The sequence below is a fragment of the Leopardus geoffroyi genome, chromosome A2 (assembly GCF_018350155.1).
Source record: "Leopardus geoffroyi isolate Oge1 chromosome A2, O.geoffroyi_Oge1_pat1.0, whole genome shotgun sequence".
Classification (NCBI taxonomy): domain Eukaryota; kingdom Metazoa; phylum Chordata; class Mammalia; order Carnivora; family Felidae; genus Leopardus; species Leopardus geoffroyi.
This window is the reverse complement of record NC_059331.1, coordinates 13988666-14015317: the sequence shown is the minus strand read 5'-3', so window position 1 is coordinate 14015317 and position 26652 is coordinate 13988666. Positions and strand designations below refer to the sequence as shown.

General features: G+C 60.1%; 2 protein-coding genes across 11 annotated transcripts in view; one reads left to right on the top strand and one right to left on the bottom strand.

Moving 5' to 3' along the window:
- Positions 1-7815: 7815 nt before the first annotated feature.
- Positions 7816-16046, top strand: LOC123607442 (cartilage oligomeric matrix protein). The gene is made up of 19 exons (XM_045496731.1): positions 7816-8509; positions 8753-8838; positions 9234-9285; positions 9744-9913; positions 10602-10739; positions 11007-11081; positions 11178-11336; positions 11435-11539; positions 11628-11735; positions 11978-12137; positions 12717-12835; positions 13025-13077; positions 13181-13362; positions 13526-13704; positions 13815-13863; positions 14185-14381; positions 15004-15176; positions 15613-15752; positions 15842-16046. Exons 1-19 carry the CDS (start codon positions 8431-8433, stop codon positions 15886-15888), a joined length of 2271 nt encoding a protein of 756 aa, XP_045352687.1. The 5' UTR covers positions 7816-8430; the 3' UTR covers positions 15889-16046.
- A 458-nt stretch (positions 16047-16504) lies between these two features.
- CRTC1 (CREB regulated transcription coactivator 1) overlaps positions 16505-26652 on the bottom strand; it is a 76172-nt gene continuing 66024 nt past the window's right edge. For 6 of the 10 annotated variants that reach the window (XM_045496720.1, XM_045496723.1, XM_045496724.1 and 3 more), the window contains 3 exons: positions 24370-24456; positions 23571-23751; positions 16505-22220 (listed from right to left, as the gene is read on the bottom strand). In XM_045496720.1, coding sequence (XP_045352676.1) covers positions 22009-22220; positions 23571-23751; positions 24370-24456 — 480 coding nt within the window. In that variant the 3' untranslated portion in view covers positions 16505-22008. The remainder of the gene's footprint in view (positions 22221-23570; positions 23752-24369; positions 24457-26652) is intronic. The other 4 variants (XM_045496722.1, XM_045496725.1, XM_045496728.1 and 1 more) reach the window with 1 other exon arrangement.

Here is a 26652-nt window from a genome sequence, read left to right as displayed (position 1 = left end):
GACACATGTTGTATGATTCTGTTTATAGGAAATGTCTAGAACAGGCAAATCCATAGGGACAGAAAACAGATTAGCGGTTGCCAGGGGCTGGGAGAGGGGTATGGGGGGAGGGGTGCCTGCTAATGGGTACCAGGTTTCCTTTTGGGAGGAAATGAAAATGTTCTGAAATAGATAGAAGGGATTATCGCATGGCATCGTAGAGGTACTAATACCCACTAAATTGTACACTTTAGAATGTCGAAATGATACATTTTACGTCATGTGTATTTTACCACAATTCTTTTTTTTTTTTTTTTTTTTACAGGAAGAAGAAGGCAGCTGGCGGAGAGATCTTGGAGGCTTCATTTGGGGCTCTAGATCCAGCCATGCCTGAAGGCAGCCCTGCCGTTGAGGTAAGGCAGCAAGAAATGGGCTTTCTCTCTGCCTAAAACTTGGCGTTTCAGAAGGTCGGCTGTGTTTGTTCTTGCCCACGTCCCCATCATGAGGAGAAGAGCCTCACCGAAGGTGCTGGGGGGCCTCAGGAAGGGCCAAACCCCACTCCCTGGCCCTCTGCTGTCCCATCTATAAGAGGAGAGGGGGCAAGGTCCCGCCATGCCAGCAACAACAGGTCCCAGTATGGACTCGCTATGGGGATGTTTCATTGCCCATCACAGGCCTGTGAGCAAGATGTTCTGAGCTCAGCAAAGGGAAGAAATGGAGGAGGCCCACGTTCCTGCCTTCCATGCGGTGCCACTTTTGGAAGCAGACTGCTGGGGCCTCAGGAGGAGGGTGGCTGGGGCCCCAAGAGGCAGCCCAGCTGGGTGCTGATGAGCTCGCACCTCGCATCTGATAGCTGTGGGTTCAAGTCTTGGCTCCGGCCCTCTGTGATCCTGGTCCTGCGGTTTCTACTTCTGGGCCTCAGTTTCCCCTCTCCAAAACAGACTGGCTGTTCTGGGTATCAGGTGCAGCGTCTGCTGGGTGCATAGCTGCTGTCTCAGGGGAGCTCATTAATACATGGATGTGCCTGGTGGAATCCGAGCTGGGCTAGGACTGCTGGCATGGGCAGAGGCGGGTGCTGGGGGGGGGGTGGAGGGAGGGGGGACAGCTTACCAGTTTACTGCCACCCGGAGGGGGATGCAGCCAGGGTACAGGGTACAGCCTCCCCTCCATGCCGTGTTGCTGTTGGCTTCCAAAAGGATATGGATGTAGAAGTCACTCCTTGACTCTTTTTCCACTTGTTGCCCAGCACTCAGCGTTCCGGCGCGCCTGGCCGGAGGCTGGCACTGTTTCTGGGCACCTGGACAGCCTCACTTGGCCCTGAGACAAGCACTCACTGAGTGGCGGCTGGCGGGCTCCGGGCGTCGGCAGTGGCGTGGCCCTTCTCTCCTGTGGCTGCTCCAGAGCTGGGGAAGAAAGGGCCTCGGAGCTCCCATGGCCTCCCGGGGCATCCTTGGACAGCCGACAGGTGAGGGTATGGCCAAGAGGGAGGTTCTGTTAGGGTCAACTCGGAGACTCCATCCTGTGGCACCTCAGATGTGGGATGCCCCAGTGCCATGTCTCAGCCTCCCTGGGGTCCTGTGGCTTCCTACGGCTCTGTGTTTTCATTGAATGGTAGCCACGTCACCCTAGGTCTGTGGCTCCGCACCATCATAGCCCCGTGGCTCGAGGGTCCCCATGATCCTACGGCTTTAGCAGACTGTGGTCCCACGGCCCCATCAACCCATGCTGTTATGACTTTGTCCCTCCTTAGTTCTGTGTTTCCTTGTTCTGTGGTCTCATGACTCTTGGATTATTTAGATTATTTGCAACTTCATGGCTCTAGGAAAAGGTGAGTTATTCAACCAGTGGGAAATAGACTCAGGAAGCCTCAAGGGGTGGGTGTTCCAGTGACACCCCCCCCCCCGCACTTAGCACCATGTGGACCAACAGCAACACTGACATCACCCCTTTTCCAGAGGGCTCCATGCGCTTGTCACCATTCTACAACTCCCGCTCAGAGTATGCTGACGGTTGCTATGGTCTGGCCGTTCCTGGAGGGTTTTATTAAACCTCAGTCTCCCTCTGTGGCGCAGGAATATGGACACACAGAGAGCCTGGTCTGGCCTAAAGGAGTGACCTTTAAGTCAGGGTAAGTAGGGGTCAGCCAGGTAAAGAGCCAGGTAAAGGAAGAGTGCTCCAGGCAGAAGGCACAGCCTATGCAAAGGTCCTGAGGTGGGGAAAAGCCTAAAAGTAAGAGGCACAGAGAGGCAGCCAGTGAGGCTGGGCTGAAGGCTAACTGTTCACCTCCCCTTTGTCTCATGTAAGGCAAAGGGGGCAGAGAATGGACAAAAAGCTCCTACTGTGTGCTTCAATTTCATTCTCTCATTGACTCCTAGTGCTCTCTGAATGGGGTGGCCACAGAGCCAGAGAGGTTCCCGGGGGTCCAGCCCGCCAGCCACCCATCGACCCATCCAATTAGTCACCCACCCACCCACCTATCCACTCACTCCTCCATGCATCTGCCCACCCATCTGTCTGGCAATCCGTCCATCCACCCAGTCATTCCATCCATCCATCCATCTATCCATCCTTCCATCCATCCACCTATTCACCCATGGACTGCAAACATGGCTCATGGCTCTGTCCCTGCGCAGGGACACCACACCCCTTCCTGTGTTCCAGCCCTCCTCCCCCTCCCCTGCTCCCTCACCCCTCTGTTCCAGCCACACCTGCCTCCTCCGTGAACCTCCAGTGCATCAGGCTCGTCCCACCTCTGGGCTTTTGCCTCTGCTGTGCCCTCTGCTGGGTGCCCCTCATCAGCCGGAACCCATTCATCTGCCCTGGTCTTGGCACCAACATCCCCCCACGGTGGCTTCCCTGACCCCTAGGCTCCGTTTCCTCTGGCCCAGCCGGCTCCTACTTCTGTGTGGCAAGTGCTCCGGGCCACTGTATGCACTTGTCCACCCTCAAGGCCGCCCACCTCGGGGCTGAGAATCGGAGAGCACCTCCTCCCTGTTGGCTACGAGGCAAAGGGTCTGTATGGTGGATGAAATTATTTGCTTTCACCCCACTGATCGATAACCATTTATTTGGCCCCCATTGTGTGCCAGTCTTCCCACACTGGGGCTGGGGCTCCTCCCCTCCCAGTAGCCTCCCTCCCCCACTGGCCCATGCCCTGGTCTGGGCCTCTGCCTGCCAGGCAGCCGGTGAGTAAACACATCCCGCCCTCGGCCTCCTGCCCCATCCATCACTGACCTGAACAAGGGCCTCCTGTTAATGAGCTGGGGTGGGGGCCAGAGAGGGGCAGGAGGACGGAGAATGAAGAATCGGGATCAGGGCTCTGGTTCCTGTGCTCCCTGCTGCCCACCCACCCATCGTCCCCAGACAGCTGCAGAACCCTGGGTGGGGGACCCTCTCCCTACAGCCTTCACGGGGAGGGGAGCGTGTGACTTCCTTCTCTGAGCATCCAGTGCCCAAATCGAGGCGACAGGACAAACCTGCCTCTCTGAGCCTCCGTTTGCCCATCTGTAGAGTGGGGGCATTAATGACTGCCACCGTGGAAAAGTCTTCACTTTTTATGGAGTAACTTACTCACTTCTGGTGACGACCCTAAGATGTGGGGGCTCTTGTCCCCCCATCTCATCTGGGTTTTTACTGCTCCTGTTAAGGTGTGCAAAACTTTAGGTATTTCACTTCATTAAACAGAGAGACAGAGAGAAAGAACAAAACTTGTGTAGTTAGCCACACAGGCGGTCTCTCTCCCCGTAACACAGACACAGGTTTGTCTTACTATTACCTACAAAACTCTCATTAAATGTCAGAGGAAAGGAGAGAAGGGCGGGGTGGTCATTTGCCCCTTCCACAGCTATCTCTGGAAACTTATGAAAATAACGCCTGTATAATTTCATTCTCTAAAATCAATACCCATTGAATGCCGCCATTGGTAAATTCCAGTAGGTTCTTAGTAACGCTCTTTCTCTCTTGTAGCAACTCTTCAGTACGCTGGCTGACCTTGACACTTAAAAATTTACATTATAATAAGTGTTTGAACGTGGCTCTTCTCCCTCTCCCCCCCCTCCGCCGTCTCCCCCCAAAAAAAGAAAAGGAAAAAGAAGAAACTGAGGCACAGGCAAGTTAAGCAACCTGCCTCAGGCCTCACAGCAGAGCTGGGGTATGAAACTCAGGGTCCCCATGCCAGAGAACAGGACCTTCATCACTGTGCCCTGCTGCCCCCTATGGTGATGAGTTCCTGCCTCCAGGGGCTGGGAAAGGGGGAGCAGAAAGGGGAACCCCACAAAAGTGGTATGGCAAGGTTTTTGAACGTTTGGCACCTGCTCAATAAAATTGTAGCCACTGGGGCGCCTGGGTGGCGCAGTCGGTTAAGCGTCCGACTTCAGCCAGGTCACGATCTCGCGGTCCGTGAGTTCGAGCCCCGCGTCGGGCTCTGGGCTGATGGCTCAGAGCCTGGAGCCTGTTTCCGATTCTGTGTCTCCCTCTCTCTCTGCCCCTCCCCCGTTCATGCTCTGTCTCTCTCTGTCCCCAGAATAAATAAACGTTGAAAAAAAAAATTAAAAAAAAAATAAAATTGTAGCCACTATATTTATTGTTATCTCCTTTCTCTATCGTCACCTTCCTGGGAACCTGGGATGGTATGGGGACAGGGTTGGGGCAGATGGAAAGCGGGAGTGTAGGCAGGGCTTCTTGAAGTTCACAGTGTAAGTCAGGGTGGGTCTGCCCGACTCCAGTGCCTGGATGTCCCCCTGGCGCCCATTCCCACGCCCCCAACTCCTTGGTCCTTCTGGAGAGATGGGTCCAGTGGGGCCGTCCGAGGCAGGCTGGGTCAGGCTCCTCAGTTATGGATGTAGCAGTGGCCAAATGGCTTCCCTCACTGCCCTGATGAATTCCCCAGACCCTGGGCCTGTGGCCGGGCCCGCCCAGGGCAGGGCAGCTGCCTTCCCGACATACTTTCCCTCTGGATTCACGAGGAGAGGCGGCTGGGTGAGCTGGGGGCGCCCGCATGTCTCCTGGCCCGGCAAACCCCTGCCAGGAAGGGCCCCGGGGCCCCATCACACAGGCACCAGCCCCTCTGCCCCAGCCTGGCCAGGCTCCCGGAACCACTGGGTCTGGTGTGATGGGAAGGGGAGCTGGCTGGGGCGCCAGCCAAAGAAAGGCTCGGGCCAGGAGGTCCTGGGCAGCAGAATCTTCACAGCTAATGAGGGGCCTGGGCCAGCATTTCTCGTCTGGATTCTGTGGCCAAGGGCAATGAGGGGGGTGTGAAGGCCTTAGGGGTCCCGCCTTCCCCAGTTCTAATTCCTGCTGTGTGACCTCGAGCTGTCTCGTCTCTTTTCTACGGAAAATGTGAATAAGGACAATTTGAGGTATAAGTGACAGTGTGTAAGTTCCATATTGTATAGCAAGGCTAATACCGCAGCCAGACGTCGGGCACACGGGTAGCTCATTCAATTCTCTCAACAACGATCGCTCCCGTTTTCTTTTTTTTTTTTTTTTTTTTCAACGTTTATTTATTTTTGGGACAGAGAGAGACAGAGCATGAACAGGGGAGGGGCAGAGAGAGAGGGAGACACAGAATCGGAAACAAGCTCCAGGCTCTGAGCCATCAGCCCAGAGCCCGACGCGGGGCTCGAACTCCCGGACCGCGAGATCGTGACCTGGCTGAAGTCGGACGCTTCACCGACTGCGCCACCCAGGCGCCCCTCGCTCCCGTTTTCTAAGCGAGGCACAGAGGGATCACGCAACTTGCCCGAAGTCACACAGCAAGGCTGTGCCCAGCCAACGTTTGAACCTCGACCATGTGTCCCCCAAGTCTGTCCTAAAGTACAGTGGTGGCAGTTATAACTATTATTAATAGTAATGATGTTCCACTAATGATAAGGAATAAGAACATGATATGCTAATCCTAGTCAGTAACTTCACAGCTCGCCAGCCCCTTCTCTCTCTGAACCGGGAGATCCCCAGGCTGTGAGAAACAGAACAAAACACAGACAATCCCGGGGCGCCTGGGGGGCTCAGTCGGTTACGCGTCCAACTTCGGCTCAGGTCGTGACCTCACCGTTCGTGAGTTCGAGCCCCACATCGGGCTCTGTGCTGACAGCTCAGAGCCTGCTTCAGATTCTGTGTCTCCCTCTCTCTCTGCTCCTCCCCAGCTTGGACTCTCTCTAAAAAATAAACACTGAACACACACACACACACACACACACACACACAATCCCAGTTCCCAGAGTCAGGGCATCCCAACCTTCTCTGCCAAGAATAGTCTGCCAGGGGTCCCAGATGGCTGTCATACAGACAGCCGCCAGCCCCTGAGCCCTGCCCAGGAAGAGCAGGGAGGGCTTCACGGAAGAGGGGGCATCAGAGCCCAGACTTGAAGAATGGAAGAAGGAGCCCATCTGTAATGTGAGGCCGTGTGTGGTGTGCATGAGAGAAGGAGCCACTGCCGGACGGGGGATCTCAGGGTTGGTGAGATCCAGGAGGTAGGAGCACGAACCCAGACTGCTCGTCCCTGGGCCCCTGTTGTTTGATCTGCAGGCTGGGACATCCTCAGGACCTCTGCCTCTGCCGTTCCCCCTGCCCGGAATGCCCTTCCCCGCATTTCCCCGTGGCCTGGCCATGAACAAGGCCACGTGTGTCCAAGTCTCAGCCCCGTGCCCAGCCTGTGGCGGGGGCCTGGTTTCCATGTGCTCTTGTCTCAGCTGCATGAGGCGCACGCAAGCCCACAGGCCCCACCGGAGTTTGTGGTTTTCCCAAGAATTCCAGTGCCAGCCGGGAGCGGCCCCCAGGTGTGCTGGACGCCAAGGAAAACAGGAGGTGAGCTCATGGCCCGGCCGCAGGCAGCAGGCAAGGTGGGCACTGTCAGGGCACAGGCTTCGCTAGAAATGCCCAGGTTGGGGCTGACTGTTCCCACCCAGCCTCCCCACCAGGCCCGCTCCTCCTCCCTCACCCTCTGTGGCTCCCTATTGCCCTTGAGGACAGCCTGAGCTCCACACCACTGGCACTGCATCTCCTGAGCCCCAACATCTCTCCACCCTGAGATCATTCCTGGTAACGGACCAGACTCCTCTCTGTCTCGGAATCTTCACATATTCTGTTCTACCTGGAATGCCCACCACCATTTTTTTTTTTTTTTTTTGCCTGGCCATGTTCTCCTCACCTTCCTGGTCCCAGTTTAGCACTCCCGCCTCCTCTGAGAAGCCTACCCAGATTCCCCCACACACCGGGCTGGGTCCAGCACCTTTTGGAGCTCACTGCCCTCTGTGTATCCCCATCACAGCTCTGGCCCCTTTGGGTGATTATGCAAATGGCCTGCCCACCAACGTGGGCTCCCCTAGAGGAAGGGGCCCACTCTGGCTTGTTCGTCCTGTGTCAGGAGTCCAGCACAGGACGTGACACACAGTAGGTGTTCAATGTGTGTTTGTGGAGTAATAGATGTGTCTGAAACTCCCCCCTCCCCAAGCCACACGTGCTTCACTATGTCAGAACTGTCTTCACTTCGCTCTGCTGATCTGAGTCCTTCCTTTCCTTTAGGTTTCCCTTCCACCTCCTCCGGGAAGCCCTTGGTGACTTCTCTGGAACCTCCCAGGAGAACAGACCTGGCTATGACCCTGCTCTGATTTCACCCTTGCCCCTTGCGGTGGCCTTGGGCTAGCCACTTCCCCTCTCTGGGCCTCAGTGTTCTGATCCATACGACAGAGGCTTTGAGCACTTAGAAAGCGGGTGGAGAGGGTTAACTCCAGAAAGTCGAAGTGTTTTGTAGCTCAGGAGTGAGGCTGAGCTGGGAGGGACGATTTTCCTGATTAGAAGTAATTTTTATTTTTATTACAGGCTGTTCCCACAGCAGCTGGAGCGGAGCTCGGAAGGTATGGCGAAGTCTCCGCAAACAGAAGTCCTGGCCACCCCCCTCAGACCTCCTCCAGCTGGAGCCCTTTAATTTGCGCACTCCTCTGCTGGGGATGGAAACAGGCACAGAGAGGTGTCATTTGCCTCATTTTGAAGCAAGTGAAGAGGGAGTGGAGGGCCAGTCGGCCTGACTGAAAGCAGAGCCGGGGGTGGGGGTCCTAACTTTTTAGCGTCTCTTGACTGGTTCCCCAGGTGTGAGCTGAGGGGAGCCGCCGTGCGGATTGCTTCCTACTCAGTTAGGTCCCAATCTTGGCATACAGCAGGCACTCAATAGAGAAGCGAGAGAGAGGGCTGGAGGGTGGTCCCACTTGACTCCCTGCCCTATCGACCCCTACCTCGGCTCCCCGTGACTCAGTTTCCCCGCCGTGTCCGGGTTCGGCAACACCGGGCGGGGCCTCGAACGCAGAGGCCAGCGCCATCTGTTTACCTTGCGGCTGGACGCTGGGCAGGGCCGCGGGTGGGCCGTCCCCGGAGCCGGCTGAGCCGCCGGGATAAATACGCCCCGCGGGCCTCGTGGGCAGCAGAGAGCGAGCTGCAGTCCAGCTCCCCGCCGCCGCCATGGTTCCTGCCGCCGCCTGCGTTCTCCTGCTCACCCTGGCAGCCCTCCGTGCGTCGGGCCAGGGCCAGATACAGATAGGTAAGCCGCCCCGTCCCCCACGCGTGGCCTCGACCCCCGACCGTACCGGAGGACCCGTGAGGCCTGGGGTCGCGGCTTCTTGGGGGCTCAGGGACTGCTCATCGGGGCATGCAGGTCGGAGAAACCAGGCAGCAGGGCGGACGCTCAAGGAATGAGGGAGTCCCAGGGCCCTGCCGCGGTAAGGACTGGTGTGGCGGGGGTCCCCAAACCCCGACGCCCCACCAGCGCCCCCTGTCGGCGCAGGTGCAGATCTGGGCCCGCAGATGCTTCGGGAACTTCAGGAAACCAACGCGGCTCTGCAGGATGTGCGGGAGCTGTTGCGGCAGCAGGTGCGGACCGGGGTGGGGGGGGGGGGGGACGGGGAGTGTGGAGGAGGGGAGTGAGGCCTGGAAGAGGAGGAGAGGCAGGGGGATGGGAGAAGGAGGTGCCGGTGGAGATGGAGAGGATCGTGGGTACCAAGATCCAGGGAGGAAGTTGTAGAGAAGAGGGAGAAGGGAGTCCCAGGGGTAGAAGGTTCCGCGGGAGATGACAGGGGTCTGGGGGGGGGGGAAGGGAGTCCCAAGGAAGGAAGAGAGGTGCGGGGAGTCCGAGGGGGTGGAGGGAGGGTCCGAGGGGAGTGGGTGGGTCTGTGGGAAGGGAGTCTGGGGGAGGGGAGAGGAGACTCAAGGGAGGAAAAGAGGGATGGGGCCTCGCTGACTACACCCCGTCTCCCCCTGCACCGCAGGTCAAGGAGATCACGTTTCTGAAAAACACAGTGATGGAGTGTGACGCGTGCGGTGAGCACAGCTGGGGCGGCAGAGGCGCGGCAGGCGGGGAGATCGAGAAGAGTTGGGGAGACAAAGACGGAGACAGCGAAGGAAAGACCGGGAGGAAAAGGGACAGGAAGAGACGGAGGCTGCCAGATGGAGAGATTGGATGAGGGATGGAGAGAGACGAGCAAGGAGGGGGAGACAGAGACTATGGGAAGGGAGAGGGGGACACACGAAAAGAAGCAGAGGCCGTGCGAGAGATGGAGGGAGATGCAGAGACGCTCTGGGAGAAGCAGAAAACTGACGCGCGCGGAGATGCAGAGACTGGAAAAGCCTAGCGGGCTTGGAGCGGGGTCCGGGGCGGGGTAGCAGAAAGCCCGGGATCTCGCCACGCCCCCAGGGGCGGCCCTCCAGGAAGGGGCGTGCTCCTGATAGACTCCGCCCCCGGGGCTGGGCCCTGACCAGCCCCACTTCACCACCCGCAGGGATGCAGCCAGCGCGCACCCCAGGTCTGAGCGTGCGGCCCCTCTCCCAGTGCGCGCCCGGCTTCTGCTACCCAGGCGTGGTTTGCACTCAGACGGCAAGCGGCGCGCGCTGTGGGCCTTGCCCCGCGGGCTTCACTGGCAATGGCTCGCACTGTGTCGACGTCAACGAGGTGCGCCCGTCCCCCACCCCACCGACGACCCCCCTATAACACCGGTCCCTACAACTACCGACCTCCCCAACGATTTCTTCCTCGGCTGAAAGTGTTCACCCGGAGGCCCTCTTCACCTCCGGGGGCGCCCGTCCGGACGACCCCCTTAACGCCGGGGGGTGGGGGCACTCATCCAGACCACTTCCCTTACCACCAGTGACGCCGGTCCCGCCAACCCCCTCCGTAGCCAGTGACGGCCGCCCCGACCACTCTCCTACAGCCGAGAGTGGTCCGCCCCAAAGGCCCCCCTCACCTCCGGGGCTCGGAAGCCCCAACGACCCTTCAACCACCGCGAGGAGCCCGCTCGGACGACCCTCCCACGGCCGGGCACGCACGCCTCGACGGCCACTTCCCCCCTCTGCTGGGGACGCCCGCCCTCACAACTCCTTCCTCCGCCCTTGAGCACCCAGCCCATAGGCTCCCAGGAACAGCCCCTCTCTCCGCCAGGTCGCTCCCCTGCCCCCATCAAGGCGAAGTCGCGCCTGACCCCTGGGATAATGGCCTTTGCCCCACAAGCCCCCCCCCGCCCCAAGTGCTGGCTAATGGCCCTTGAATTTTCTAAGTTCAAGCCCCCAAAATCTTGAGGCGCCGCTCTCGACGGGGCTCTCCTCCTGCGTCCTCTGACCCTCCGTGGTCTTTCCTCCCCCAGTGCAACGCCCATCCCTGCTTCCCGCGCGTCCGCTGCATCAACACTAGCCCTGGCTTCCGCTGCGAGGCTTGCCCGCCCGGGTTCAGCGGCCCCGCCCACGAGGGCGTGGGGCTGGCCTTCGCCAAAGCCAACAAGCAGGTGAGGGCCGTGGAGGGGTGGGCTTCATCAGGGAAATGGTCCGCTAGCCTTGCGGCTATTTTCCTGCCTGGCTTCAGTGGGAAGGGGTGGAGCCCGGGGCCCGGGGGCCCGGGGGATGGATGGAGGAAGGGACCTCATCAAGATGGTGGAGGTTGGGGGAGGAATGTAGGTAGGGGAGAGGTAGGATGCAGAGGAGACGTGAACCGGGTGGGAGGTATGAGGGTTTTCTGCGCGGGGGCGGTGACCTCTGCGCTCCCTGCCATCCAGGTTTGCACGGACATTAACGAGTGTGAGACCGGACAGCATAACTGCGTCCCCAACTCCGTGTGCGTCAATACCCGGGTAAGGCACGGTAGGAGCGGGGAAGGATCGAGACACTGGGGGAGGGTGAGAAGTGGCAGGCAGCCCGAGCTCACTGCCCGCGCGGCCCGGGCCCAGGGCTCCTTCCAGTGCGGCCCTTGCCAGCCCGGCTTCGTGGGCGACCAGGCATCCGGCTGCCATCGGCGCTCACAGCGCTTCTGCCCCGACGGCACGCCCAGCCCGTGCCACGAGAAGGCCGACTGCATCCTGGAACGCGATGGCTCGAGGTCGTGCGTGGTGAGTGCGGGCGAGCAGAAACGACCTTGGCATGGGGTACGAGGGGGTGGGGTGGGTGGCGAACACGCCGGGGCACCTACTCACCACCCCACCCGCAGTGCGCCGTTGGCTGGGCCGGCAACGGCCTCGTCTGCGGCCGAGACACGGATTTGGACGGCTTCCCCGACGAGAAGCTGCGCTGCCCGGAACGCCAGTGCCGCAAGGTGGGCGGGGTCTGAAGGGCCAGCACAGCGCGGTGGTGGGCGGGGCTCCCTAGCCACGCTCCTCACGCCGGCCGTGCCCTCCCCCCAGGACAACTGCGTGACGGTGCCCAACTCAGGGCAAGAGGACGTGGATCGCGACGGCATCGGAGACGCCTGCGACCCGGATGCCGACGGGGACGGGGTCCTCAACGAGCAGGTGGGGCCAAACGTCGAGGCCTAGGTTAGGCAAGGTGGGGCTGTGGCTTGGGTGAGGGAAGTGGCCTCAGAGGATGTGGACCGGGCGGGGGGGGGGGGGGGGGCGGGGTCCAGGAAGGATGACCGCTGCTCTGCGGAGGAGGCGGGGCCTCGGAGCTGGTCTGGTCTGGTCTGGGCAGTGACATTTGCCCCTCCAGGCCTGACCGCCCCCCCCTCCCCCCCGTAATCGGCCCTGTCCCCCAGGACAACTGTAAACTGGTGCGGAACCCAGACCAGCGCAATGCGGACGGCGATAAGTGGGGTGATGCGTGCGACAACTGCCGGTCCCAGAAGAACGATGACCAAAAGGACACAGATCAGGACGGCAAAGGCGACGCCTGCGACGACGACATCGACGGCGACCGTGAGAGCAGCAGAAGGGAGGGGGGGAGGGAAGGGCCAGCACCGAGGGGCGCGGCTTGCCTGAGGGCGGAGCTCGGCTAGTTTTTGAAGCTGCTGCTGGTGAGCTCGGTCCAGGGCTCCAGGGACCACGGACTGTGCTCCTGCGGGCAGAAAAGTAAGGCTGGGACACGACGCGAAGGGGAAGCGGCAGGAACATTTGGAGGAGGGGAGGGCGGCCCTGTGTCAGATGCTGCAAGGAGAAGTAGTTGAACAGAGACGTGAGCCTGCCGTTTAGGGCCAGGGAGGTGCCAGTTTTACACCCGGGGCAGACACTCAGCATGGTGCATTCCCAGTGCCAGCGGAGGGTCCAGCTGAGCTTCCTCTGTGAGTGAGAGCCAGTCCCTTCACCCGCCGTCCATCAAGTCTCTGAGGCTTGGGCCAATGCCCTGCTTGATTTAACGCTGGGAGCCCCGAGCGCTGGGAGCCCCGAGAGGCGCACGACTGTGTCCCAGGCTAGCCCCAGGTGTGCTGCTGCCCTGCCGAAGTTAGCCTGGTCCCGCCCCCAACCTGGGATCCTGCGCTGTCCCCCTGCTTCTCGCAGGGATCCGAAATACGGTGGACAACTGCCCAAGGGTGCCGAACTCAGACCAGAAGGACAGCGACGGTGATGGTGTAGGGGATGCCTGTGACAACTGCCCCCAGAAGAGCAACGCAGACCAGGTGAGCGCCGGGGGCACCCCAGCTGGGTCAGATCCCTGAGGTGAGCTCCAGACTAGTTAAGGAGACTGAAGCGCGGTCTAAGCATGGTTCCTTGGGGTCAGGAGGACCTTGGTTCTGGAACTCGGGGTCGGTGGGAGGCTTCTGAATTCCTCTGCCTTGATTTCGGACTCCTGCATCCACCTTCCCTAGAGTGATGTGGACCACGACTTTGTGGGAGACGCTTGCGACAGTGACCAAGACCAGTAAGGAGGCCATCTGGGGCGGGGGTGGGGACTGAGGGTGGGCGACCCCGACGCAGCCCTCTGGGAAATCTCACTGTCTCTCTGTCCCACCCACCAATTCTAGGGATGGGGATGGGCACCAGGACTCACGGGACAACTGCCCTACAGTACCAAATAGTGCCCAGCAGGATTCAGATCACGATGGCCAGGGTGACGCCTGCGACGAGGATGATGACAACGACGGGGTCCCTGACAGTCGGGACAACTGCCGCCTGGTGCCCAACCCAAATCAGGAAGATGTAGACCGTAAGGGCAGGGGGCAGGGCCTGTGGCGGGTTAGAGGCTGTTGTGGAGACCTTGGCACGTATGGGAGGGGCTGGGACGTGGTATGGGCGGGACCTATAGCAGATGTGGGCGTGACTAGGCCCTGGGCGGGGCTGGCGCTGACTCCACCACCGGGGTCTCTCAGGGGACGGAGTGGGCGACGTGTGCCAGGGCGACTTCGACGCGGACAAAGTGGTGGACAAGATCGATGTGTGTCCGGAGAACGCCGAGGTCACCCTCACTGACTTCCGGGCCTTCCAGACGGTCGTGCTGGACCCCGAAGGCGACGCTCAGATAGATCCCAACTGGGTGGTGCTCAACCAGGTGGGGACAGGGCCCCGCGGAAGGTGGTGGGATTGGGTCCTAAGCTGGGGGCGGGGGAACCGAGGACCCATGCGGCCGACCTGAGGCCCTTCTTCCTTTGACCCCATCAGGGTATGGAGATCGTGCAGACGATGAACAGCGACCCTGGCCTGGCTGTGGGTGAGACACGGAGAGGGGGCCTGGACCCCGTACAGCTAGCAGAATAGGGGGCGGGGCCAGGGGCGGGCCTGAAGTTAGGAAAGGCGGAGCCAGGTTGAGTCTGGGCTCTGGGGTCCAACAGTTCTGGACTCTGAAGGAGCGTGACCCAAGGCATGTCACAGGCCCAGGGATGTGGTCGTGGCTGGACTCGGCCGGTAGGGATGGGGCGGGTATATGGCTGGGGATCTGGGCCTAGGGGCAAGTTGGACTCCAGAGGGGCGGGGGCGGGGGGGAGGCAGGGCCCCAATGGGGAGAGCCCCACTGCTCCCTTCTCTTCCCCAGGTTACACGGCCTTCAATGGCGTGGACTTTGAAGGCACGTTCCACGTGAACACGGTCACGGATGACGACTACGCAGGCTTCATCTTTGGCTACCAGGACAGCTCCAGCTTTTATGTGGTTATGTGGAAGCAGATGGAACAGACATACTGGCAGGCGAATCCTTTCCGTGCAGTGGCTGAACCCGGCATTCAGCTCAAGGTGTCCGCGGCCCTGCCTGACCTCCTTCAGTCCCTGAGCTCTCTAGGAGGCCCCAAATCCTCCCAAGGTCTCCCAAAGCCTTTACAGCCCCCTAGCATCATCCTGTGGACCTTAGAGTCCTTTCAGTACCCCCTGGATTCCTACAGGCCCTCAAACACTCCCCTAGGGCCCCCAAACTTCCTTTGGGCCCCGAAACCTCACGGAGCCCTAAACTTCCCCTCGGGTTCCAAATCCTCCTGCAGAACCCCTAGATCCCAGTAAGTCACTGAAACCCTCCAGCAAATTCCCCAAATCCTGTAGAGCCCAGTTTATCCCATGGACACCCAAAACTTTCTATGGGTCACTAAGTCATCTCGCAGACCCCTCCAAATCCTCTCAGACTCCAAACCTGTCCACGGACTCCCAAATCCTCACGTGAGCTCCCAGACCATCCCTGCCCCCCCCCCATACCTGACCCGCAAATCTCCACGTGGCCCCCAAGAAGGCTTCCTTGCAGGTATCCCATCCAGGCACCCGAGAGCCTCCCACCACTGCCAAAACCTGTCCCACCAGGCAGGGTTCTGCAGGGCTCCGATAGCCTGTGCAGTCTCTGACTCTGTTCCCCTGTCCCTGGGCATGACAGGCTGTGAAGTCCTCCACAGGCCCCGGGGAGCAGCTGCGGAATGCACTCTGGCACACGGGGGACACAGCGTCGCAGGTGCGGCTGCTGTGGAAGGACCCCCGCAACGTGGGTTGGAAGGACAAGACGTCCTACCGCTGGTTCCTGCAGCACCGGCCTCAAGTGGGCTACATCAGGTGGGGACCTCGCCCCTTGCCAATGGACCAGAAGTCCCTTGCTCTGTCCTGGCTCCCGGAGGTTCAGGGGACCTCGGTACCCTTACCTGTAAAATGGGAATGATACAGGCAGGTAGAATTAACTGGGTTTGGCTCTGGGACATGACACTTCTCCTAGGACGCAGGACACAGCAGGTCCTCAGACGGTGGGGTCCTACTTTTTTCTCAGTCCCCACTGCACTGCCAGGAAGTCCATCCTGTCACACAGGGAAGCTGAGGCTCAGGTCAGAAGCCCCACCTGCCCTGAGAGTGGCCCAGGCGGGGGGGGGGGGGGGGGGGGGGACACACGGCCTCCACTCCCAGAGAGGAGGGGACTCGTCTTCCAGGGCAGACGCCAAGGCCTCAGAGGGGAGGGCCTAGCCCAGGGCCCCACCTCGCTGTCCCATCCTCCCCCCAGAGTGCGGTTCTACGAGGGCCCTGAGCTGGTGGCTGACAGCAACGTGGTCCTGGACACAACCATGAGGGGTGGCCGCCTGGGGGTCTTTTGCTTCTCCCAAGAGAACATCATCTGGGCCAATCTGCGTTACCGCTGCAATGGTGAGGGGAGAGCCCTGCTTGGGGGGCGGGGGTGGAAGTCCATCCTGCCCAACCTCACCCCCTCTCACTCGCTGACCCTTTCTCCACAGACACCATCCCTGAGGACTACGAGACTCAGAGGCTGCTGCAGGCCTAGGGATGGGCGTGGGGACCCACTGCTGGAAGACGGTCACCCCCAGGGCTGCCCTCAGCAGGCCAAGCAGGGAGCTCAGTGCCCGGCTCTGAGGGGTGGCTGGACTGGGGGAGGGAAGGCTGAGGGGCTCAGAGAGGACAAAATAAAGTGTGTGTGGTGGAGTGGCTGGCTGTGGTCTCTGCTTCAGGGAGATCGTGGGGTGGGGCCAGGAAAGGCTGGGCCGGGGACCCCAGACCTGCTAATGACTACCCGTCCCCTTGCCCCGAGTGACTGGGGACCAGCGGCCTGACTAGGAGTGTCCAACACTGGGGAGGCCCCGGGCCTGCCACTGCATCCTACCCACTTGAGGTCACAGGGCTGGATCCCCACCACTGAGTGCCTGCCCCCAGGATCCTGGGGTCCTTCCCCTTCCAGGCAATAGGCCCAACTAGCTGGCTAGGGGTTGGGGTGAGGGGCTCACACCTGGGTGTCCACGTTCATGTGTGTGTGTGTGTGTGTGTGTGTGTGTGTGTGTGTGTGTGGCGGGGGGCCTGTGTGTGGCTCCCACTTGATATACCTACTGGCCCACGTTCCATCCCCAGTGTAGGGGAAGGGGCAGGAAAAAAGGAGAGGAGGCAGGGACGAAAACATTGGATTTTTATTATGTTTCATTACAAAGGATGCAAAGGTACAAAGACAAAAGCGTCCACGCCAGAGAGGATGGGCAGGGGCCGGCCGAGTGCGCCCTGAGCCGCCCGCCCCCACCCACCGTGGGCACCCAACCCACGGCCCACGGACATCCACAGCAGAGTGTACATGCTGGGGGCAGGGGCAGAGCCAGCCTGGGGACAGAGGGAAACAGGTGGAGCAGGGCTTGGACCGGCAGGTTTGCATATATCAGTGGTGCCGCCCAGCCCCTTGGGGGGCAGTTTCCTATGGGGGGTGGGGCACAGCGGGGCCAGTGGACCTTGGCTGCCAAAGCCCTCCCTCTCAGGGACTGGTGGCAAAGGCCACAGCTGTGTCCACTTGTCCCGAGTGGACAAGAGGTCAGAAGTGATGGGCTAGGATGGGCTGGGCATTGAATGGCCCCAGAGTCCAGAGCCCTGCGAGATGGGGGCAACACCACGCCCTGCATGTGCCACATGTCCCTGGCATCTTGGGACGGGGTGTTGAGGGCTGGCCAAGAGGGCAGGTGGAAAGAACTATTTGGAGCCAGCATCACTCTGATGTCCAGACCTTAGCCCCCACCCCGTCAGGGAGGACCCTGAGGCCCGAGACCCATGGGTCTGAGTCAGTGACAAGAGGGAAACTGAGGCCCAGGTCACAAGGGTCTTTTTCTCACCGCTGCCCCACCCCCACCCCCACCCCCCGCCAATGCCTTTGATGAGTATCCCAGCGCCCAGGCCTGGGGATACAGGTTACCCCATCTCCCTCTCCTGGGAGTGGCCACTTTGGAGAGAATGTGTCTGTGGCCAGTTGCCTGTGGCTAAGGGTTATGAAAGGGCACTGAGCCCCACCCAACCAGGAACCTTGGAGGCCAAAGGCCAAGAGAAACCAAGGAGAGTCAGCTCAGGCTGAGATGGTAGGGCAGGGCCTGATGGAGGAGTGTACCAGGAACCCCTAGGCACACACTATGAGACCCCCAGAAGGTGGAGGCACAGGTTCCAAGGAGAACGGGAGCAGAAACAGACCTAGCTGCCCACTCACCCCGGGCAGGCCTCCAGCAGTCGGGGGAGGCACGCAGTCCTCCCCACAGTTCTGCAAGCCAAGTGGGAAGGGCTCAGGGGGCCCCAGCTCCCTCTCCTGGAGCACCACCTGCAGGGGTGATGGGTCAAGACCAGGGGCACCGGATACCCTTGACCTAGTGGCCCCCCTACCCTACCCCCACAATGAGAGCCTCTGTGGCCTCTACCTACAGGTCCATCAGAACCCAGTGAGGGTGGTGGGTGCAGGTGCTGCTTTGTCAGGACTGGGGGTGGGGAGTGGAGGGCTCCCCAATAACCGCCAGGCCTTACCACACCCAGACTGTACCTAGGAGTGGGGATGCTTTCTTTGGAAATGCAGAAAACCCAGAATCCAGATGGGGCTGGGAGTTTGGAAGGATGCTTGGTTATGAACCAGCTCAGGGTCGGCTGAGATGTGGAGGTCTGGGGAGGGGGCACGTTCCCATGTGTCCTCGGCTGCCCTGGGGGCCCCTCTAAGGATAGTCCCTCATGGGGGCTCATTGGGCCCAGGATGCTGGACGGTGGGGAAGGCAGTCTCTACTGCTTGAGCCCCACTCAGCCCCCCAAAGACCCGGCGCCTGCTCCCATCCTGACCGGGCCACAGCTAGCACCTGGCATACAGCTCAAAAACTGGACACCCACCGCTGGACATACGGATGGACACAGAGCCTCTCACCCTCCATGTGGGGGTCTCAGAGTGTTCGATGTCCATTCTCATCTGCCCCACTATGACACACGGGCCTCACAACAGGGCCCACTCGGCTAGGCATCCTCCGGGGAGCTCAGCCACCCAAAGAAATCACGCCAAACACACAGACATCAGAACCCTCCTTTCCCAGCCCCCCAAAACCCACAAGTAGACAAGAGCAGGAAGAGGCTGCAAAGGCCAGCCTGAGTGTCTCGGGACCCCTGTGCTCAGTGCACACCCTTGGGGCAGGCAGGTGGCTCAGAAGCCAGCAGGGAGGTCTGGGTGGAGGTGCTGCTGGGGAAAGGCCCCAAACACACACGGCTGCCCCCCCCCCTTAGGCCTTGCTAGTCCCAGGGAGTCCTATGGACAGCAATGGCAGGGGGGACTGGACCCACCACAATTAGGGCTCCTTCTCTGGCTTATCCCCCACAGGAGAGTGTAGAGTTTTTGGATACTGTCAGCTGTGGCCCCTAAATTTTGCTAAAGGGTCAACTTGCCCCCTGAGCTTTCCACTGAGGGTCTCAGGGCCTCTTGCCCCAAGGGGCCGCCCCACCCCACCCCCACCGCTTCCTGCCCAGAAGTATGTCAGAAGGAAGCAGGGCATGTGAGGAGAATGGCGGGGGTGGGGGGAATGCGGGATGCCCCCGAAGAGTGCTGCCTGTTTTCTCCCCGGTAAGGACATAGTGGGGAAGGAGGTTGGCATGGGTACCTGTGACAGGGAACACGATCCCGACAAGACCCCTTCTCCTCCCCCACATCAGCCCTGGACACCATGTGTGGGGGGTGACTTTGATGGGTGGTGGCATAAACCCTCTTCTCTGAAGGACACAGAGAGGGGCTGATCCCGGGCTCTACTTTGGCCCACAAGCCTCTGTGGGGGTAATAAACTCATTGCCCTGGGGGCTTGGAGGACAGAGGGTAAACTGAGGCAGGTGGGAACACACTGTTCGGTTTGTGTTCCTGGGGCAGAAATTCGCACAGCTGTAGGGGACTGAAATCAGGAGCACTCAGGGGGCAGCAGTGAGGGGGGACAGACAGGCCTAGCCTCTGACTTCATGTGGGCTGAGCATCCAGGCCTGTCCAGAACGAGCGAGCGAGGACACAGGCGGCGGGGTCTATATACAATATTCAGGGGCCCCGGCCCACCCCTCACGGCGCAGCTCGCCTGAAATCACAGTATTTTCACATCACAAGTTAAAGGGCTGGCTCCCTTAGGCTGTCCTGTTTCAGGAAGTCTTGGCAATTCAAGAATATTCAGTAGAGAAGCAATATTTAAGAAATAAACAAAATCCCCTGTTGCAGACCTCAGGAGGCCTGCCCAGGCCCAGGCAGGGGTATGAACCCTTTGAGGACGCAGGGATGCCTGGCCACTGGCTCCTGGCTGGGACCCCCTCCCTGGGAAAACTGCACCTATGCCCCTCATGAGCCGAAGTGGCCATGTAAATACAATGTCGCCTGTGCCCCTGGCCAAGAGGATGCTGGAAACAGGCTGCAGGGGTGGACACCCTCCCTCTCCTGCCCATCTGCACTGAGAACTGGGTGCCGGGCAGACAGGAAATACGGGCTGACGAGGCTCCCACATGGGGTCCACGATGCCTTGTTTGAAAATTGCATCCAGGAAGGTTTATAATTTTATTAAGGCCATTTTTTAAAAAGTTCTACATACAAGTCTAATGGTAATCAAACTCTTCTATGTACATGTAGTTTTCTTAAAAAAAAAAAAAAAAAAAAAAAAAAAAAGTCTCACTCTTTGCTCCCAGCCCCTACCTCAGTAAGAGGCTGGGCCCTTGACCTGGACGGACTAACCCCGGACTAACCCCGTGTCCCTTAGCCCAGACGAGGGTATCAGGGGCCAAATGACTGAGGAGGGGGCCTTCTTACACCTGTGGCAGCCCAGTCACTTGGCCACGTGCTAACAGCCCGGCCCAGGAACAAGAGAGATGGATGTCATTAGATCAAATCTGGCTCCCACGGACAGAGGCGAGGGCTCTTGAGACCCAGAGGCAGCGGCTGCGACGCCACAGAGAAGAATCACACCGAGCAGAAGGTGCGGGCCCGGCCTGCAGGCCAAGGAGCCAGCAAGAGCTCAGGATGCGGCTTTGGAGGGACTGCAACAGAAGTTCCTATTTCAGAGCAGCTGACGGAAAACAAAGACAGCCCCGTCACCCCTCCCGGGGCCTGGAGGGTACAGGGACAGCCCCCGGCACGGTGGCCGAGCCCTGATGGTCACCACGGCCTCCGGAGGCACTTCAAGAGGCACCTGGAAACCTCCCGCTACGACAACACTGCTCTTTGCCCCCCGAATCCAGCCCTGCCGGGAGGAACCATGAAAGGGGTAGCTGAAGGGGACGAATGTCAGCTGGCTCTCGGGGTGGGGGGCAAGAGGACAGCCTCATCTTGGGGATGTCAGGACAGAGGGGCTGCAGTTGCCACCAGTCTCGGGGTCTGGGACTAGTCCTCCCTGAAGACCAGCGGGCACCTTGAGGATGGCCAGGCAGAGCTGGGTCTCGGAGAGACCCTTAATAAAAGCCGTGGCTCCCTCCTGGAATTCTGCCTCTCACGTGGCTGGAGCGGAGGCACCTCTAGCCACCTCAAGCTTCTGCCAGAGAGCCTACCAGGCCCAATCCGCCCTCACTCAGCCCTTCCGTTTTGAGATAATGTGGGCCTTAGCTAAAACGGCCAGAGACACAGCTCAGACCCGGGCAGGCAGCAGACTGCTTCCAGTTAGCTTAAAAAATATATAACATGGGATTTCTGGAATAAAAACATGCTCTCAGGCAAGTATTGGGTCAAAAGAGTCAGCTACTTGTCTACAACCAAAGTGTAAATACAAACCAAAAGAAACAAACAAACAATAACACAACAAAAATGCCCTGGCCGCCCCCTCCCCACCCCATTCTTTAAATAACAGTGACAGTGACCAAGGTACAGAGAAGAAAAGATGAAAACAGGTTGAGAGATGAAAACAACCCCCAGAAACAACCCCTGCCTCCACATGCATCCCCTGGAAGGCCCTTTCGTCCTGGCCGGGGGCTTCACTTTCAGGGCAAAGGCGGCCACAGAGGGACCTGGCTGGGGGTGGGCAAAGCGGGAGCAAGGGCCCCAGGAAGATTTAGCTGCTTTGCATGCTCTGTTCACACCTTTTATGTTCTACCTCCATGGGATGGATTCTAGCATTCTCTGAATGTGCTCAGAAATATAAAAGACAGCAGTCAAAATAGTGTTTATTTCGCTTTGTGTCTGCCCCTCTCTCTGGTGCCTTCTCCCCTTGGCAGGGTGGGGCTGGCTCTCTACCTAACCTCGGGCTGGGGGTGGCGGGCAGGTCGGGGGACCAGGAACGAAGGAAGGCAGTGAGAGCTGGACAACAGTCGGAAAATGCACCTCAGCCCACCGCCGCCGTGGACCACAGCGCCCCCTCCAGGCCGGCGGCCCTCCCCAACACGCTTTCCGCATTTTACAGGGGGACGGCTCATGGCCCAGGGTGGGGGGCGAGAGAGCACGCGCAGGGAGGCTCCGCGGGGGTGACACGCGGCCTCCCAAGGGAGGTGGACAGCTGGGGGGCGGGCGGGTGGGCAGGGGGCGCTTGGCGGCATTGCAAGCTCAGAATCACAAGCTCGGCCGTTTGCGAAGGACGGAGCGCGGCCGTCCCTGGGCTCAGGGAGACGCCGTCGGGACCACTGACCGGCGGGGTGATGGAGCCGGGGCTGGGCGGCGATGTGCCGGGTGTGCAGCTCACAGACGGTCCATCCGGAAGGTGTCCTCGGTGGCCGGGTCGGCCAGGACCATGTCGGGGTCGTTGAGCATGTGCAGTCCATCCAGGGTCAGGGGGTCAATCTTGAGTTCATCCAGGGGGAACTGGTTGTCCGAGTCGAAGCTGACATCACCGACCCCGGCCAGTGTGCTGGTCAGTTCTTTAGAGAGGCTGGGAGGGGACTCTCCCGTCACTGGAGCCGGGGGTAGAGGGGGAACACAGGACAAACAAGTCTCAGTGTGGCCCTGGCTCTCTGACCCCACGCCCTGTGCCTCCGCGGCCCCTGTCAATGCTCAGGGAAGAGGGGCTTGGGTCACACCAGGGGTGCTTACGTGGGGGGTTGCCCTCTAGGGGACACTGGCAATGTCTAGGGACATTTTTACTTGTCATGACTAGAGAAGAGGGAATGCTACTGGCATCAGGTGGGTGGAGACCAGGGATGCTGCTCAGCACAGGATGGTCCCACCACCCCAGAGAAAGATCTAGCCCCTCGTTATCAGCAGTGCCAAGGCTGGGAAGCCCTGAGCTAAGAGCCAGGTCAAATGTTTAGTGTGACCTGGCAGGAGCAGGGGCCTTTCCTGCTCTGCCAGGAGGTCTCCTCCACGTACGCCACTGAGAAGCAAACCGGGGTGTGTGTGCACGTGTGCATCAGGGACCCTCCCTGTGGGTTGGGGGGGATGTCTGAGTTCTCCCCAGAGAGACCCGGATTCAAACCTAGGCTCTCTCCTCTACTTGCAATGAGACCTTAGGCCTTAGTTTCCCAGTCTGAGACAGGGGTATAAAAGTCCTTCTGGGCTGTTGTGGCCATCACAGGAGCCTGATCCTTCTTTCGAGTCTGAAGCTTCCACCCCCAGAGCATCTCCTGCAGACCACTGCTCACACCCTAGGCCTCTAGGGGTCCTGGCCACGGACTTCTCCGTCCTGGAGATGTCAGTGGGACCACCAGGGGGTGTCACCCTCAATCCTGAGACAGTCCTGGCGTATAAGGAAATTGCTTCTTTCTTCAATAAAACCCACAATCTACAGGGTGGAGCAGAGGCAGCAAAGGGTCTGGGTTCTATGCCACGTGGAGCAGGGACTTACTCACGTGTGCTATGCATGTCCCTAGGAGCCTGGGTGCTGTGCTCGTTGGGATGCTCATTGCTGTGTGGCCTGCCGCATGTATGTTGGCTGCATGTGACAAGCCCCGCCGTGCAGGGCCCACCCCCTAGTCACCTGCAATCCCACTATTCTCAGCTAATGGGGTTCAGGGACCTGGGGAGCAGATGCGAGGCCGGGCGAGTGACTGGCTCTGTCCTGTTCTTGCTCTGAGCATGGGACACTGGAAGCCTGGTTCAGGGTCCGGCATGTGTCCCCCTGGCCTGTCCCACAACCCGGCAACGAGTCAAAGTTGGTGGGGTCTGGCCTCCTTTGGCCCAGTCCTGTCACGACTCATCGTGCAGGGCGGGGGCGCCGTCTCTCCCGGGGATGAGGCCTCTCGCAGCTGCCGGGCCCCCCACTCTGCCCAAGACCCCCGCCCGGGATGCCACACACGTGGCCTCACCTGTGAGGATGATGTTGGGGATGCTGCTATGGCTGGGGTAGCCAAGCTGCTGTGTGTCTGGCAGGCTCCCGTGGCTGCCCGTGAGGCCCATCATGGCCGCCTGCGAGTAGTTGAGCGTCGAGCCCGGGCTGTACAGGCTGCTGGAGCTGATGGCGTTCTCCATCATGTTGAACTGCTCCAGCTGCCAGGGGAAGCACACAGGCGTGAGGCCGGCCCTGCTGAGCCCCTGGCTATTGCCGGCTGGCCTGCCCTGTGGCAGCCGGGACCACCTCCTCTGCAAGACGCCCAGCACCCACGCTCAGACACTCGGGGCTGCTGAGCATAAGATTCTATGCCCAGGGTCTCCCCCTCCGCCCTCTCTGAACCTGCCAAGGCCTGCCTGCACACGGCCCCCTCAGGGCTCACTGGATGGATGGATGGATGGAAGGAGGGACGGGTGCGTGACCTGCTCCAGGAAGCGGCCAACCCTTCTCATGCCCACACGCCCCAGACCCTGGCCTCCACGCGGAGCCAGCTCTACCTCCCGGTAAACCCACATGCACGGCCCACGCTGAGGCACCGATGCTACAGCCACTGCCTGTCCCTGCCAGTGTTCACCGCCCACCCTTCCTCCCCCTCTGCTGTTGGCCTCATTCTGTGGGCCAGGCACAGATGCCTGGGGAGGCAAAGCCAAGCCACCCCTTCCAAGGCCTGGAGACAGGAGGGAGCCTTAAGAGCGAAGCTCACGCCCGAGGGGCGGGCGGGGTCCGGGTAAGCGTCCGGGTAAGCTGTGGGCGCTGTGACCCGGGCACCCGCTCACCTGGTGGGACAGAGCATTGGCCTGCCTGGCCGCCATCTGCTGCTCATAGTACGAGTCCCCAAACACGCTGCCCAAGGTGGAGGAGTGCTGCAGACAGAAGAGAGGCCTGCTGTCATCACGGTCCCCAAGACCAGGTCGGGGGCTTGCTGGGGCTCAGGCTGGTTGTGCCCACAGGGAGGCCCCTGGAACTTCCCGGAGGATGCTCAGGCTAAAGAAGGCTGAGCATCTACCTCAGGCCTCTTGGGAAAGCCCACAACTTCCAGGATGGAGGGGTGCCTGGCTCACTCTGAGCAGGGTGCTCCCCAATCTCAGGATGTTTCTTTCCGCCACCTGCTCCTGGGGGGCCTCAGTACCCCAATAGCCCCCAAAGAGCCATCCCCCATCTCCTCTACTTGAACCCAGGAATGGGTGACCTGGTTTCCATCAGATGGAAGACAGGGGGGCCACAGGGATTGGGAACCCCGCCTGAAGGGTTCCAGAGTAAAATATGTGACCGGGGCCAAAGCAGTAGGTGCTCTGAATTTCAGGATGAGAAGCGTACTTGGCGAACCTTGTCAGGCCCCCAGGGAGACATGGGACATGGTAGCAGGCTATACATGTGGACAGGACAGGCGCACAGAGCCAGATGCTGGCCAAGCGAACATAAGACAGGCACACAGAAAGCCCCGTCTACGTATCTGTCCATGGCTGCCTGCCTGGGGGACCCGAGGACCCATGGGTGGGCAGGCAGCCCAATTCCCATTCTTCCACGGCTAGCCGGGAGACAGGCCTGCTCCCAGCAGAAGAGCAGGGGACTGGGGACCCTCATAGGCAAAAGAGATACCAGAAACAAGAGCTTGGAGCCCCTGCTTATTCCTATGATGCCAGAGAGAGAGAGCAGGATGGAGCCTGGTGGGACATGGACGGGAGGAGGGACAGCCAGTGCATCGTGGCCAGACCTCACATGAGGCACCAGGCCGCAGGAAACAGATCCCCAGCCCGGACACCAAGTCTGTTTCCTCCTTGGTCAGTGGGCTGAGAGCAGAAAGAAAAACGGCCAATGTGGCAAAAATGCCACTTTTGCCCTAAATATAGCCAGATTCAGGTTTGGAAAAGGGGGCTGCACGGTTGTGGACGGGTTTCCCCATAGAAGCAGCAGCAGGTCTGTTCTGGGGTACCTGTTTCCATCCCCGTGGCTTTGGACTCAAAGAGGCCCAACACAAGCAGGGGACCCAGGCTAAGGTTTTGTTTGTGAGGCTGCCATCAGAGTTTGCCAGAAAGGTCTGCTCAGGATGGAAGGGAGGAGCACAGCACACAGTACCAAAGGCCAGCTGCCTAAGGCCCGAGGTGCAGCCAGACAGACACCATGTCCACTCGAGGCCGGGGAGGTGAGGGGAGGCCCCGGCCCACAGGGCCACTGAGTGCAACCTAGGGATCCAGGTGCAGCGTGAAGCCAGGCCTGGCGCCGCCCACCCAGCATGGTCTGCCCCCTAGTGGGCCTCTTGGCCATGTCAGGCCCATGTCTGGCTCGGTCCAGGTAACGTGACAGCCCTGACCTCACAGCCACTTGAGCGGCCCACCTCCCTTGCCAGCACCCAGCGGATGGATGGACAGACCAACACACAGACACGGGCTTCACAAGACGGCAACACGCTTTCTGCCGAGGATGGACCAACCCGCCTTGGTCTAGGCAAATCTCTACTGAGAAATCTGCTCCACCCCCGAATTCTCTCCTGCCTCCTGTACAAAAAGAGACATGATTCAAGGACCAGCCTCAGGAATAGGCCCCGCTCGCCATTTCCCCTGCCTGGACCAGCTTCTCCCCTCCCTCGGCATCCCATGACGCCACGTGACCAGACTAGACACTTCTCGGGAGCCACCAGGGCTCAGAACCGGCGTCGATGTATCCAGAGCCCACAGATACCAAACTGACCTCTGGCCTGCCCTGAGCTCACTGATGCCCTCCCCACCTGCCTATGGAGCAGGAAGCTGCACACAGATGGTCCCAGCAGGACCCAGGCCACTGTTGGGTGGTGGAGGAAGGATCCTAGGAGAGCTCCTCCTACAGCAGATGGAACCATGAGAACAGCCTTTCCTGAACAGGACACCTGCCATCTCAACACACAGGGCCCCATGTGGGCGTACTTCTGAGATCTGGGGAAATGGGGACAGCGGGCCACACGTCCCCCGGACCAGGGAACTCAACACTGTTCTTACATGGTCCTGCCTGGTGAAACAGCTCTTCTCCTTCTTTAGGAGGGGAGGAAAATCCTTTCTCTTTTGTGCCCTGGACCAAAAATGAGG